A 12782-nucleotide genomic window follows, 5' to 3' on the forward strand; every position below is an offset into this window, starting at 1 on the left:
CTTCACTTGATATTCACTATACAGTCAACTGGTCTCACAGTTTCCCAAGTTTGTAATGTGGGATGCTTTGGTCTTTGGACATTTATAAAGGAGGGGGAGAAGCCAGAGCCAATCACAATGTAGAGTTTATATCTTAAAGGAGAATGCCGCCCATTTTAGCATTTCACCGTCGTTATTCCTGTGCTCTGGTGCAGTTCAGTTTAGGCTTCTTTGCAAAATATGACAAAACAGACCAAGCAGATTACTTGCATGCAGATCTTAATTTCATCTCAATTCTTTTGTGTGAAAAGTAAACGTATCATCTTACAGCTGCACAAAGTCAGCCCCCCATTATTTCTCTATGCATCAGTACTTGATTTTACACCTTGGTGATTTAATCTTTAAAATGAACAAACACTGATGCAGTCTGAATATTGTGCCATTCCCCCTTTACATTAAAGAAGTTTCTGTCTAATGCCAGCAGAACTTTTGGTACTACTTTCTTTTTTCTTTAATAAAAGTAAAAACGTAGCAACTAACTAAGGCTATTATTAATGGTTAAGGAGCAGAGGATGAAAGTACATTTATATTTAATACATTTAATATTTATTAATATTTAATTGTAAGTACATTTACAAATACTTTTGTATGTTTACTTCAGTAATAATTTGAATACATTACTTGTAACTAAGTATTTCTACACTGTAATATTGCTACCTAAAATATATAAGGTCTAAGTTAGGTATTGATATTTCTGGTTAATTATATTATAATACTAAAATGTCATGCTGGAAGAAAAACACCAGCCAAAATGAGTTTCCACAACATGGCATCCAAGATTTAGTCTTATTAATGGCTTATAATATTATTTATTAACCATTGATAAAACAATGGGCATGCTGCTGACAAGTTCAATGGGGTGCCAGGAAAAAAACACTGGGCAATGTCATCCTATTTTTTATATTCCAGATCACAGCGGGGTCTCTCAGTGGAGCGTAGTAGTGCTCACCATTTTATCGAGTCTATGAGTGCTCCACGTGATTTATGAGTAAAAGCTCCACCTTTAGATAAACCAGAGGCGGCATCTGTGCGCTGTTGCCTATACCGGGGCAGACGGACAGACAGGACGGGATGCGGCAGTGAGCAGTCCCGCTGCGGGGTTTGGCTTTCAGGTTTTTTCTTCTTATTTTTCCTCCTTTTGACTATGATTTTAGTTCTCCGGCGCTCTAAGGTTGATGAAGGGTTTCGTCCGAAAAAAAGATACACAAACAAACAGGTGTGTTTGCCGTCGCTTTCGTTAGTATGAGACCCTGATGAGTGCGGAGAGGACAGGATGCCCGCCAGCGGCGCCGACTCACTGAAAGCCAGCGCCTTCATCCCGGTGTGCACGGCCGCATGCCTCCTGCTCGGCTCTACCTCCCTGTTCTTCGTCTTCACGTAAGTGCGACCGTGCGCGATGTAAATGAAAAGTTGAAGACATGCACTAATGGTTTGGTCCAAAGAAAATCCATCCATCCATCTATTCATCCAGACACCCATATCTCCTTATCCACCATGCATCAGGTATTCTTTCATTCAAATATGTTTATATTTTTGCATGTGGAGTTGGATTTTTAGTATAAAATGTTAAAAATGTTAGCCATTCTCTTCCTCTCTTTATTGTCACTACGATGAATATAGTAAAATATGAATCCCATTTTTGAATTTTAATTCATTTTCTATTTCTAAAAAGCTGCTAAGTATTAAAATAACAAATGTACTTCTTCTTTACTGACTTCACCCTGCTGGCAGAGCCACCAGGGGCGGCTAACATCTGACCTGGTTGGCTCTCAGTGTGGGCTAGCCTGGGTGCCTGCCCAGTGCACCCTGAGGACTCTGAGTAAGCACAGTTTAGGGGATAAGCCATCCACAATCACCGTGTACCAAAGTGTCATTATGACCCACATGTGTCATACATTTTAGCTGTAGGAAACCAAATACACACCTCCACAACAGCGTGGTTCGTGTCAAGATCAGACAACCTGATTTAAAATTGAAGTTGTTATACAACATTTGGTGAAAGTGTTGAAATATTTTAGCCTTCTAGTTTCGACCCATTTGTGAGGAACTAGTGGGAGGCTGAAAAGACTGCACTCAAGCCAACGCTGGCATGCAGGAAAAAAATGAAATATATCCCATAATACCCCAGAATACAATTTAAATGAGGACTAGTTAGTCAGATGTATATTCTAATGCTTTACTTATGTACATCAAAAACCACAAATATCAAAACAAGCCGACCAGTGTCAGATAATAAAGTACCCTACTTTCTAAATGAAAACCTCTCTGATATCCACTGGTGACTAACTGATTGAAGGCTCTCACCTCATCAGCTCAATGCCAGTCAACTGACCCTTGACCTCCATAGCCATATCTGCCCTAGTTTTCCCATATTCTCCAGCAGTGCACAGTTTCCGCTGGAATCTAACACCAGATTGGGAGTATGGGGATTAGAATCATCTTGCCTATGCCATGTGATCCCCACACATCTGGAATCTTTAAATTTGCTATCAGCAGAAATTAACTGTACCCTTTTTGGAGCTACTTTCACTATGAAATACATGTTCATTCTGAAATTTGAACGCTGCTCTATTATGTTTTGCTGACAGTTATAGATATCAGCAAAAAAATATGCGTCCTTGTTTGCTTGGGGATCCTCAAAAGAAGAAAATGTTGTGAAATTGCGTTTAGTCTTTAGTTAATAAGGTTATTCCAAACATGTAAGAAGTACTATATATCCGACACTTTTCTTTTTTTTTTGTTATTGGCACCTTCAGACATACAAAACAAATTACACAACGTGTGACCGGTACTTATCCAACACTTTCCTCTACTTCGGGATTGTTTGTACAGATGTATTGATCTGCCTCATTATGTTGTAGTTTTATTATACAAATTACTTTGAAATGTAATTCAATGACTTTGAAATGTATTCATTATTATTCATTCATTCATTATCATTGTATTCAAATTCACAGCGGTCTAATAGCCATTTGGGACGTATAGAGAAAAAGTTGAGAAACCCGGATGAACCCCTATTTATTCTCTGTACGAAAAAAAAAATCAATGGCCTGCTGACGTGATAGATTGAGAAGAGAGTGCTTAATTGAGACTGCATTGCTAAACCGGCAAAACCGGGACACTGCAAATGATTGAACGAACAAGTGATGAATCTGCTGCTTCTTATGGGACAAGAGTTGCCTTTTAGCTGCAATGACCTTATAACCTAAAAATCTTTTTAATTGCACAGCCCAGTAGAATAGAGCTCATGGCTTAAAATGAACCCACAGTGAGTCTCTCCACACCCTGGCTACTATATATCAACCTTTAAGGAAAGAAGTTTCAAACCTCACTGTCTGACTGACCAGTGAGTGTTTTTACTAGCTTCGTTTGCCCTCATGGAGTGACTTCTTTCCTCCAATAGCAGAGATGGACAGGTGCCACGCTCTGTTCAGGCCCCACCTTAGTAACAATGAGTCAAAGGGACACAACTTGTCATGTGCCATAACATCACCTAGGCCTTTATCCTGGTTACTGTGAATCATGGGAAAAGGTGTAAATGCCATCCAGTCGGATCTTGTGTCCTTACGTTTTGTCACTTATTATATTGAGAAACACTTACCCTCAATTTTATTCATAAACCCTGCAGCCATATAAAACCATAGTCCTTTCCTCTGGTAACGTTCATGCAATTATCAGTGTGTGTGCATTAGTTGTGCAAGTGTGCGTGCTTCCATTTCTGTTTACGCTGCGACCTTTGAAATTATGGAGGCTGTTTTGTTTTCCTTTGCCTGATAAAATTCATTAGTTACCGGTTTCCTGCTTTTGTTCCTCTGACCATGAACCTTTGTTTGGGCTAGTTCTTAAGGTTTTGTGCATTGTTAAACTCAGGCTGGTTGCCTACGCCTAACAAAGACGGCAAACAAGATTAAAAAAATGTCCCTTGTTAATTAAGTTATGTTTCACTCTGCCCTGACAAAGGCAACAGTTTCTGAGGAAAGTGTAAAAATTGCAGCTGGAAACACTTTAGACAGGTTAGAATATCATTCTTTGCATGTGAAATATTGTACAGGTGTTGCAGTTCAGGTTGAAACACCTAAAGGGACAGTTCACCCTAAAATAAAAAAATAAAAAGTCCTCTTACCTGTAGTGCTAATTATAAATCTAGATTGTTTTGGTGTGAGTCGCCAAGTGTTGGAGATATCGGCTGTAGAGATGTCTGCTTTCTCTTGAATATAATGGAACTAGATGGCACTCGGCTTGTGGTGCTCAAAGCGCCAAAAATACATTTGAAAATCTCAACAGCAAAAAAAGATGTCCCGCTTATCAAGATTAATTCACATACCTGGTTGTGAGCATTTTCTTGTAGGAACTATTTTCTTTCTACCAGACTACACCCACCAACCGTGTTATCTGTCTGAAATTGGCTAACATTAGATGAAATGTGGATGAAACAAGTCACGTGAGAACACTTGAACCCACGACACTGTGAGCACACGCCGTGAGGAGATTTATTGTAGCCTACAGTCTGTGGGAATTTTCTGTACTGATGTGGTGTCTAGAAATCTGATAGATCACATGGCTGTGATGCCATTTATGTAACCGTGACAATATTTCACAGAAGGAGCCCTGGCTGCCAGCAGTAGTGAACTTTCTGCTTGACCATTATTGTATGGCGTCTGCTGTGCCACTGACCCACTGTGAGGATGAGGGCTGTGTGCAGATTGCAAGAGCAGCTTACTGTTCTGTGTGATTTAATACAGCTCTGTCAGGGCTGTTTCATTAGGTGGGGCTTGTCTTTGCCACACTGCATTGTAATGAACTGTTTCTTCCTACAGTCCAGATGGCCTCAGAACGATAATGGAGGCTCGCCGTGCATACAGAGGTGTCCACACTGTAATCTGATCAACAAGAAATCAGTCAGATAAACTCTATCTATCTATCTATCTATCTATCTATCTGAAGAGGAGAAAGAGGAATAACAAGATCTTTTGTAGAATGATAAGTAGAGTGATGCAAGTAACCAGCTCGAGTTACACAGATTAATGTATCTGATCAGCTATGACAGTTTAAACACATGTCAAACATGACCATGTTTAGTAAGAAGAACTTTGACACACATCTTGAATAGCAGAGACAGGGTGGAGGGGGGGGGGGGGGTCATGTTATGCTCCTTAATCTTTTTGTCACATATTTACTGCCTCTTAAGGTCCTCATAATTTCATTATGCCAAATTTGCTAAATTTGTCTACAAAGAAATCCTTGTCCTAGTTCCAGTTTTTCCTCAGCACCTGTTGTAAGAGGGGGTCCAGTTCCACTACCAGTAGTGAATCGATGGATTCATGTCATGATATACAGTATATAGTATATAGTATATAGTAGCATGCTGTGTGATATGGTGACTGCACGATCTGTGTTTTTAGTATGTAATATGAGGAATGCACTGGACTGTAATCCAGAGATCCTAATCCAGGGATTACTGGGTTTGCAGCTGGCATAGCATCAGCAGGCGTTCCTCTCGAGGGGGTGGACCCCTCCCCCACACCCTGAACTAGCCGGGGGGTTTGGGGATTGGAGCTATGCTGGGATGAAGTTCATAATTGAGGCGGATGAGACTTAATTTTGTCAGTGTTTTCACTTTCGATTAGACTTTTTGTTTAAACACTCATATGTGTTCACGGTTAACTTGCCCATGGAATCATTTCTGAAAGAAAATGCATGGATTATACTATACTAAAAAAAATATTATCCAAAAAGAAAATTCCCATACAGTTTATGTATGTAGGTTAAACATGTGATGTTCAATCAAACACTGTTAATATAATCCAGTGAATATTTTCCTCTGTTTCTGCCACTGTAACCTGATTACACTGCCCCTCCCTCTAATCTCACACAGTAGAGACAGAATCATACTCCAATATAATTCAGTATGTACACACACACACACACACACACACACACACACACACACACACACACACACACACAAAGTCAGTTGAAGAGATATGTGATGGTTCTCTAAGAGCAGAAAATGTTATTCTGGTTAAAACCCCTGACAGGACACTTTCAATACTATGATAAATATAATAGTTTGACATTATTTTATCAGTTTAGAAGCATCTAAATTTAATTTAACACCAATTCCACAAATTTGAATTTATGTTCTTTCTTTCCTCTTCTTGCACGTTTCCTTAACTGGACAGTTTTTATTATGACTATATGACTGCTTATTATGGGTCAGCGCAGTGATAATGTGCAAACAACAACAAATGCCTCTCAATAGTTTACCAAAGTCTAAGGTGACGTTTCCCCCCCCCCCCCGTCCAAAATATATTCCGTTTACAATCTTATAAAACAGAGAAAATCAGAAAATCTTTACATTTTAGAAGCTGTAGGAGGTAAATGTTTGGCATTTTTGCTTGAAAAATTACTTTGGAAATAATCTTCTATCAACTGACTAATCAATGGAATCACTTAATTACGCTGATAGAGTTGGATGATTTTTGCTGGTTCAAGGTTCTCAAATGTCAGGATTTGCATCTTTTGTCTGTTTTATATATCATTGTAAGTTGAATGTATTTGGCTTTTGGACAGTTTGTGGGATAAAATGAGCAATTTTCAATGTCACAATAGGAATAAGGAACTTCCACGTGTCTTTTATTATTGTCTGACATTTTATAGACTAAATAATTAATCGATATTGAAAAAAAGGGGCTGTACTCTAAATTCTAGAAAAAAATTCTAGCATTCCCCAGTACCTGGCTTCATTCTCTGCTCAGGACGCCATTACTCCACTAGATCTTTACATAGCAAATGTATGTTTAATGTATGTAATATTTACTGCCAAAGTAATGTTCTGAATGTCGAGTATAACCTTTTTAAGAGTCCAGACTTGCTCAATTGTGCAACACAGATACAGTTAGTTGCATGCCTTAACTGCAGGGTGCAGAACCTCTTTGCAAGGAGAGACCCAGTCATTTAATCCTTTGTTGTCCGCACTGTTGAACACACACTAATACATGCTTATCTTTTGCTGTAAACAATTACTTTTGGGATCCACCGCTCCCATGAGAATGAATGGGATGAAGATTATCCCTTAAAATCTTTGTTGTTAACCTCAACCTCTAAGGGATGGATGCTTGCAAGGCTTAAAAACGCTGTACAGTAAAACGTTTGATTTACAACATGAGTTCTGTTTTGAATGAATACTCAGTGAAAAGTACAGGAGATGTTTTTTCTTCCCCCCCTGTGTTTGTGTATTCAGATGCCCATGGCTGGCTGTGACCATCTGCCCTGCTGTGCCACCATGCTGTGCCATCCTCTTCCTTTTTGTGCTGGCCAACTTCACCATGGCAACCTTTATGGATGCTGGTGTGCTCCCAATTGGTTAGTAATCAAAGTGATGTTATGCTTACAGTATTTTTTTTATTTAATTTTTTATTTGTGGAAGTGTTTTATTTGTGTGAATTGTTATTTAACCAATTTCAAATATTGTTTTCCAGCAAACGAGGACGAAGACAAGGATGATGAGTTCCGCGCTCCGCTGTATAAGAACGTGGATGTGAAGGGTGTCCAGGTGCGGATGAAGTGGTGTGCTTCGTGTCATTTCTACAGACCTCCACGCTGCTCCCACTGCAGCGTCTGTGATCACTGTGTGGAGGTTAGTGCATGGACATATTTAAAGCCGAGAAGAGACATGGCATTGGCCGTTTTAGTAAGAAAACCTACATACAGGGGAGGAAACAAAACAATTTAAATGGGGAAAATGAGTGATAAGGGCATGAAAGGACAGATTGGGGGAGAAAAGTGAGTAGCGCTTATGAGTGAGTGTAGCAGTGTGTGTGGGGAAAGTCAATAAAGGGGATTTCTGCAGAGTCAATGATGACTGTGATGGAGGGACAGAGATCTCATTAATCAGGTTAATCCTTTTCTCAGATCCTTTGTAGTCTCAATAGAAATGCAATTTGAAAAAGGGTCAGACAGCCTGCATTAAACAAAGTGTATTTAGATTTAGTGGATAGTCCACAAGTTTTTAACCAATGCAGGACTTTCAGTTCTGCTGATTATTACTCAGTGTGTCATGTGTGTGTTTTTCTTCTGGCTCTTTAATTTTTTGATTTCTCTTTTACCGCAATCTCCCTTTAGGACTTTGACCATCACTGTCCCTGGGTGAACAACTGCATTGGGAGGCGAAACTACCGCTACTTCTTCCTGTTTCTGTTGTCACTGACAGTTCACATGATCGGTGTCTTCACTTTTGGTCTCATATACGTCCTGCATCACATGGACGAATTATGGAAGCTGCACTGCACTGTCACGTATCCTTATACACACATAATACTGCATGGGTCTGTGCGTCCATCTGTGCATTTATCCGTGTAAACGTATACAATCTTTGTCAACTGGGACTAATATGAAGCAGTTTTCCTTAACAGCATACACAGTTTGGTAGTGATCAGTATATCAGGACTGTTTCTTATCCCGGTCCTGGGTCTCACTGGATTCCACTTGTACCTGGTGTCCAGAGGACGCACCACCAATGAACAAGTCAGTTTGATTTGATTGAAAAGTATCAATAAAGTAGATATTGATGACGTTTACATCTGTACAATAATGATTTTTTTATTTTTTATTTTACCTTTATTTTACCAGGGAAAAGAATCACATTGACATTACAATCTCTTTTACAAGTGAGCCCTGGCCAAGAAGGCAGCACATAGAGGATACACTTTAACAGACAACAAGTAACAGACAGACAGGGATGGACAGGAATAAGAAATAAGAAATAAAAATTTTAAAATTTAAAATCACATTTTAAAAACAAGCGCAGACATGTTGATATATTTGATTTAGGTAGGACTTGAATTCAGTATGTGAAATAAAAAGTAGTTGTGCAGTTTTAGCTGATTTTACAACTCATTCCATGAAGTTGGAGCACTGTAACTAAAAGCAGTTTTGCCAAACTCTGTTTTAGTTTGTGGAACATCATACAGTATGTATCTACTTGATCTTAGATTGTATTCAGATCTACTAGGTGCTAAAAGTGTAGTTAAATATGAAGGAGTGTGTCCAGTTATTGATTTGTACACAAAGGTCAACCAATGTTTGAGCCTTCTTGTGTTGAGTGAGGGCCAACCAACCATTTCATATAATACACAGTGATGGGTAGAGTACTTTGCATGCATTATAAATCTCAGTGCTGAATGATACACAGAATCCAATGATTTCAACAGGGTCTTTGTGGAGTGTCTGTAAAACACATCTCCATAGTCTAAAACTGGCAAAAAGGTAGATTCAACCAGCTTTTTCCTGACTTTCTGTGTGAAGCTGAAGTAAAAACCCAGCTTTAATTTCAATTTAGTGAGTAACTGCTCAATATGCAAATTAAAAGACATGTCTTCCTATATACAGGTGTATGTTTATCTCTTTATGATCCAACAGGTAACTGGGAAGTTTCAAGGAGGAGTTAATCCTTTCACACGAGGTTGTTGCAACAACCTGGAGTATCTGGTTTGCAGCCCCATCTCCCCAAAGTAAGAGCCATTTCTTCTATTTAATCTTCAGTTTCTCAGGAAGCCTTTTAACTCACTGGCTGACACCCTGTTTGTCATTTGGCACCAGCTACACAGCGAGGCCCTGTAAGAAAACAGTGATCCACATTCAGCCTCCATTCCTGAGACCAGAGATTGACAGGCAGAGGCTAGTGAAAGTCAGGGACAACGGGACACAGAGTCAGGACCTCCAAAATAAAGTATGCATGAACAAATGACATGTCAAATTCAAAGTTAAATATTCTGTCACACATTATCGAAGGATTGTGACATCAATTGTCAAGATCTGTCATGTTTCTCTGTGTTTCTTTCTCCTGCCAGCGGACCTCAGCCGGAGCTGTCGAGCTGTCGGACATCAAACAACTGAAAACTCTACCGATGCTGCCACCAAAACCAGACCACGGCCTGCTAAAAAGCCAACTCACTGTTATGGATGGTACTGTAGGATGAGACATATATACTGTGATAACCAGACTTGTATAGAGGCAAAGATAGGAAACATTAAGGATACATCCAATTTATCTGCAGAGTCAATTTAAGGATACATCTGGGGAGATTTTATATTTTTCTTATTGTTGACAAATCACATGAAAATACCAAAACCAACGAATGAATTAATCCTAAAAACAAGTATTTTTTAATTATTGACAATAACATAAATATAGAGTGTCGCCAGCCTCATACTTTAAAACTGTCCTTCGTATCATTGCTGAGCTCTTTCTCTGGATTCAGTATGAATTCTGTATTCTATAATTCATCACACAAGTGTTTTCTTTTCCAGAGATAGGACACCATACCAAATCTATCATTCCTGTATCCATTCCCACTGTGCCGCAGCTAAGGCCAGTCCTGGAAGCCATATCCAGAGGATCGTCACCCATTCCTCCAGAGCAGGTGCTTTTCAGTCTAATATTAGTTTATGTTGTTTGAGCGCGATTCTCAGTATTCAAGTCCTGGTTTTGACCCTTGTCTGACAGACATTGCCGTCTGGTTTTTGTTGTTTAGTTGCTGAAGACATCAGAGCAGCAGGGGAACCACAAAGGTCCTGACCTCCGCTCTGAGTCCAAAGAAAGCCCTGGGAGAGGCAGTCAGCAGGCTGGCCTTCCTGTCCAGACCAACACCATCTCCAGCTCGGTGGAGCTTAACTCTCTCACGTTTCACTCCCGCTCTCTCACCCTCAAACACAGCAGTCGCCACAGTAGCAAATCCCAGCTACCTGCCATGCATGGTGACAGTTTGGGAAGCAACCCCTCACCACCGGGCATCATCAGTTCTTCCAGCCTGCTGGCCAACCACAGCAGCAGCCTCTCCTATGACCTTATTAACCCTGCAGACCCTCAATTCCTGGCTCAGAGAGGGGCTCCTCCAGCCGGCTACCACCCTCACTTCATGGCTCTGGGCACAGATGGGACTGTGTTGCAGCGGCCCCCTTCTCACGGATACAGTCCCGTGTTTATGTCTCCTCAGCCTCGAGACCCCTCACCTTCTTTGCAGGGCCTCACCTCAAGGGATCCCTCACCTTCCTTTCAAGGTTTCATTCAAAGAGACCCTTCTCCGGCTTTTAAAGGGCTGATGCCGAGAGACCTTGCTTCCCAAAATGTAACATCCCGAGACCTCACCCCTCCTGGTCTTGCAATGCGAGAGATGACCTCTCAAAGTTTTCGAGACAGCCTTCGCGATCTCACTCCACCGGGTTTGACACCTCAGAAGTCTGCCGCTGCACGCTATGACAACTTTTCAAAAACTATCATGGCATCTATCCACGAGAGACGAGAGATGGAGGAGAGGGAGAGGATGCTGCGTCTCCAAGCCAGATCCCAGGCCCTCTATGGCCCAGATGTGGGGATCTATGACATCCCCAGCAGGAGGAGTCTACCACCAGATAACATCCGACCTCCAGGCTCTCGTGGACCAACTCCTCCAGCCTACGGCTCCCGGGAGTTTCTGATGAGTACAGGCATCCTTGGTTATGGCATGAGGACCTCACCTCTCTCCAGCTCCTCCACGTCGTCTCTGACCCGAGGCCCGAAAACGTCCAGCTCTCCTCTGCAGAGCAGCAGCAGCAGCAGCCTGCAAAGCAAGGGCAGGTCTTCCTCTCCGGGTTACTGCCCTCCTGACAGACAGACTCAACCACTTCCTTCTTCTACATCCACTCTGCCCCGTTTACCCTCCACCTCCACCTCCTGCGCCCCTTCATACGCCTCCTATGCCACGGCAAAACGATCCTCACTCCCATATTCCTCCGAGGGGAAGGACTCAGTCACACTGGGAGCCCTGAAATAAATAAGAATTACTCCATGTTTCTGATGGTGTGAATGAATCATCTATGCAGTGTTAGTCTCAGTCTTCACAGCTCCAAAATACTTAAATAAGAGGCCATATGGGACGTTTCTGTGTGGGAGGGTGTGTGACAATACACAGTGAAGGATAAACTTAGAAATAGTGTCATGCAAGTTTGACCAAATCCAAAAAACTGTGAATCTCAGGAAAGTGGTGCCTCCTCTTACAAACAGAGCGAGCTCTATAAACTTAGTCAAAGCAGAAGAGCTATGTGAAGAATACAGATTTACTTATTATTTGTTTGTATGTGTTTTGATATTGCTTTTGTGAAATGATGTAATACCATATCATATCAATATGTCTCCCGCTACAACGTACCCATTTTAATAGAATTTTGTAGTTGTTTATATGAATAAACTTATTTTGTAATTTTCATTTCTGATTTTCTTATGCTTTTTTTTCATGTGAATGGCTGCCAATGAAGGCACCCGCACAATGCTTCAATAGAATGAAATGATTGTGTGAATGAGGCTTTACACATTTAAAGCACCTGCCGCTCTAAGCAGCAAAAGGAAAAATGCATTTTACTGTTGGTTATCAATCTTGCTTTAAACATATTATACATGTGCTAAATTTTCTTTTTCCAAATCACAACATAATTTAAGCTCATAACTCAACAGATGGCACACTTCATGGAGATAGAGCCACAATGCACTTATAGTCATTTCCATTTAAAACTGCTACGATGCATACATTTGTATAGCAGTGATGAAAGTACTGCTGAAAGAAATGAAATGATGACACATAATGGGGAGTTTAATGAAATATAACACTGTGGTAGAATTATTCACTCTGCAATGCCAGTTTCTGCATTGAATTTGTGTATGGCACCCTCTAGTGAACCGTTTCAGAAGGTGGTGTGATGTTGGTTAA

At 40.7% G+C, this 12782-nt stretch overlaps 1 protein-coding gene across 1 annotated transcript; it reads left to right on the forward strand.

Moving 5' to 3' along the window:
- The first annotated feature begins 1097 nt into the window (after window positions 1–1097).
- zdhhc8a (zDHHC palmitoyltransferase 8a) lies at window positions 1098–12224 on the forward strand. The gene is made up of 10 exons (XM_078271401.1): window positions 1098–1416; window positions 7283–7404; window positions 7521–7678; window positions 8164–8336; window positions 8463–8565; window positions 9460–9551; window positions 9640–9769; window positions 9891–10005; window positions 10351–10463; window positions 10575–12224. Exons 1-10 carry the CDS (start codon window positions 1313–1315, stop codon window positions 11850–11852), a joined length of 2388 nt encoding a protein of 795 aa, XP_078127527.1. The 5' UTR covers window positions 1098–1312; the 3' UTR covers window positions 11853–12224.
- The last annotated feature ends 558 nt before the right edge of the window (window positions 12225–12782 follow it).

The sequence above is a fragment of the Sander vitreus genome, chromosome 16 (genome assembly GCF_031162955.1).
Source record: "Sander vitreus isolate 19-12246 chromosome 16, sanVit1, whole genome shotgun sequence".
Classification (NCBI taxonomy): Eukaryota; Metazoa; Chordata; class Actinopteri; order Perciformes; family Percidae; genus Sander; species Sander vitreus.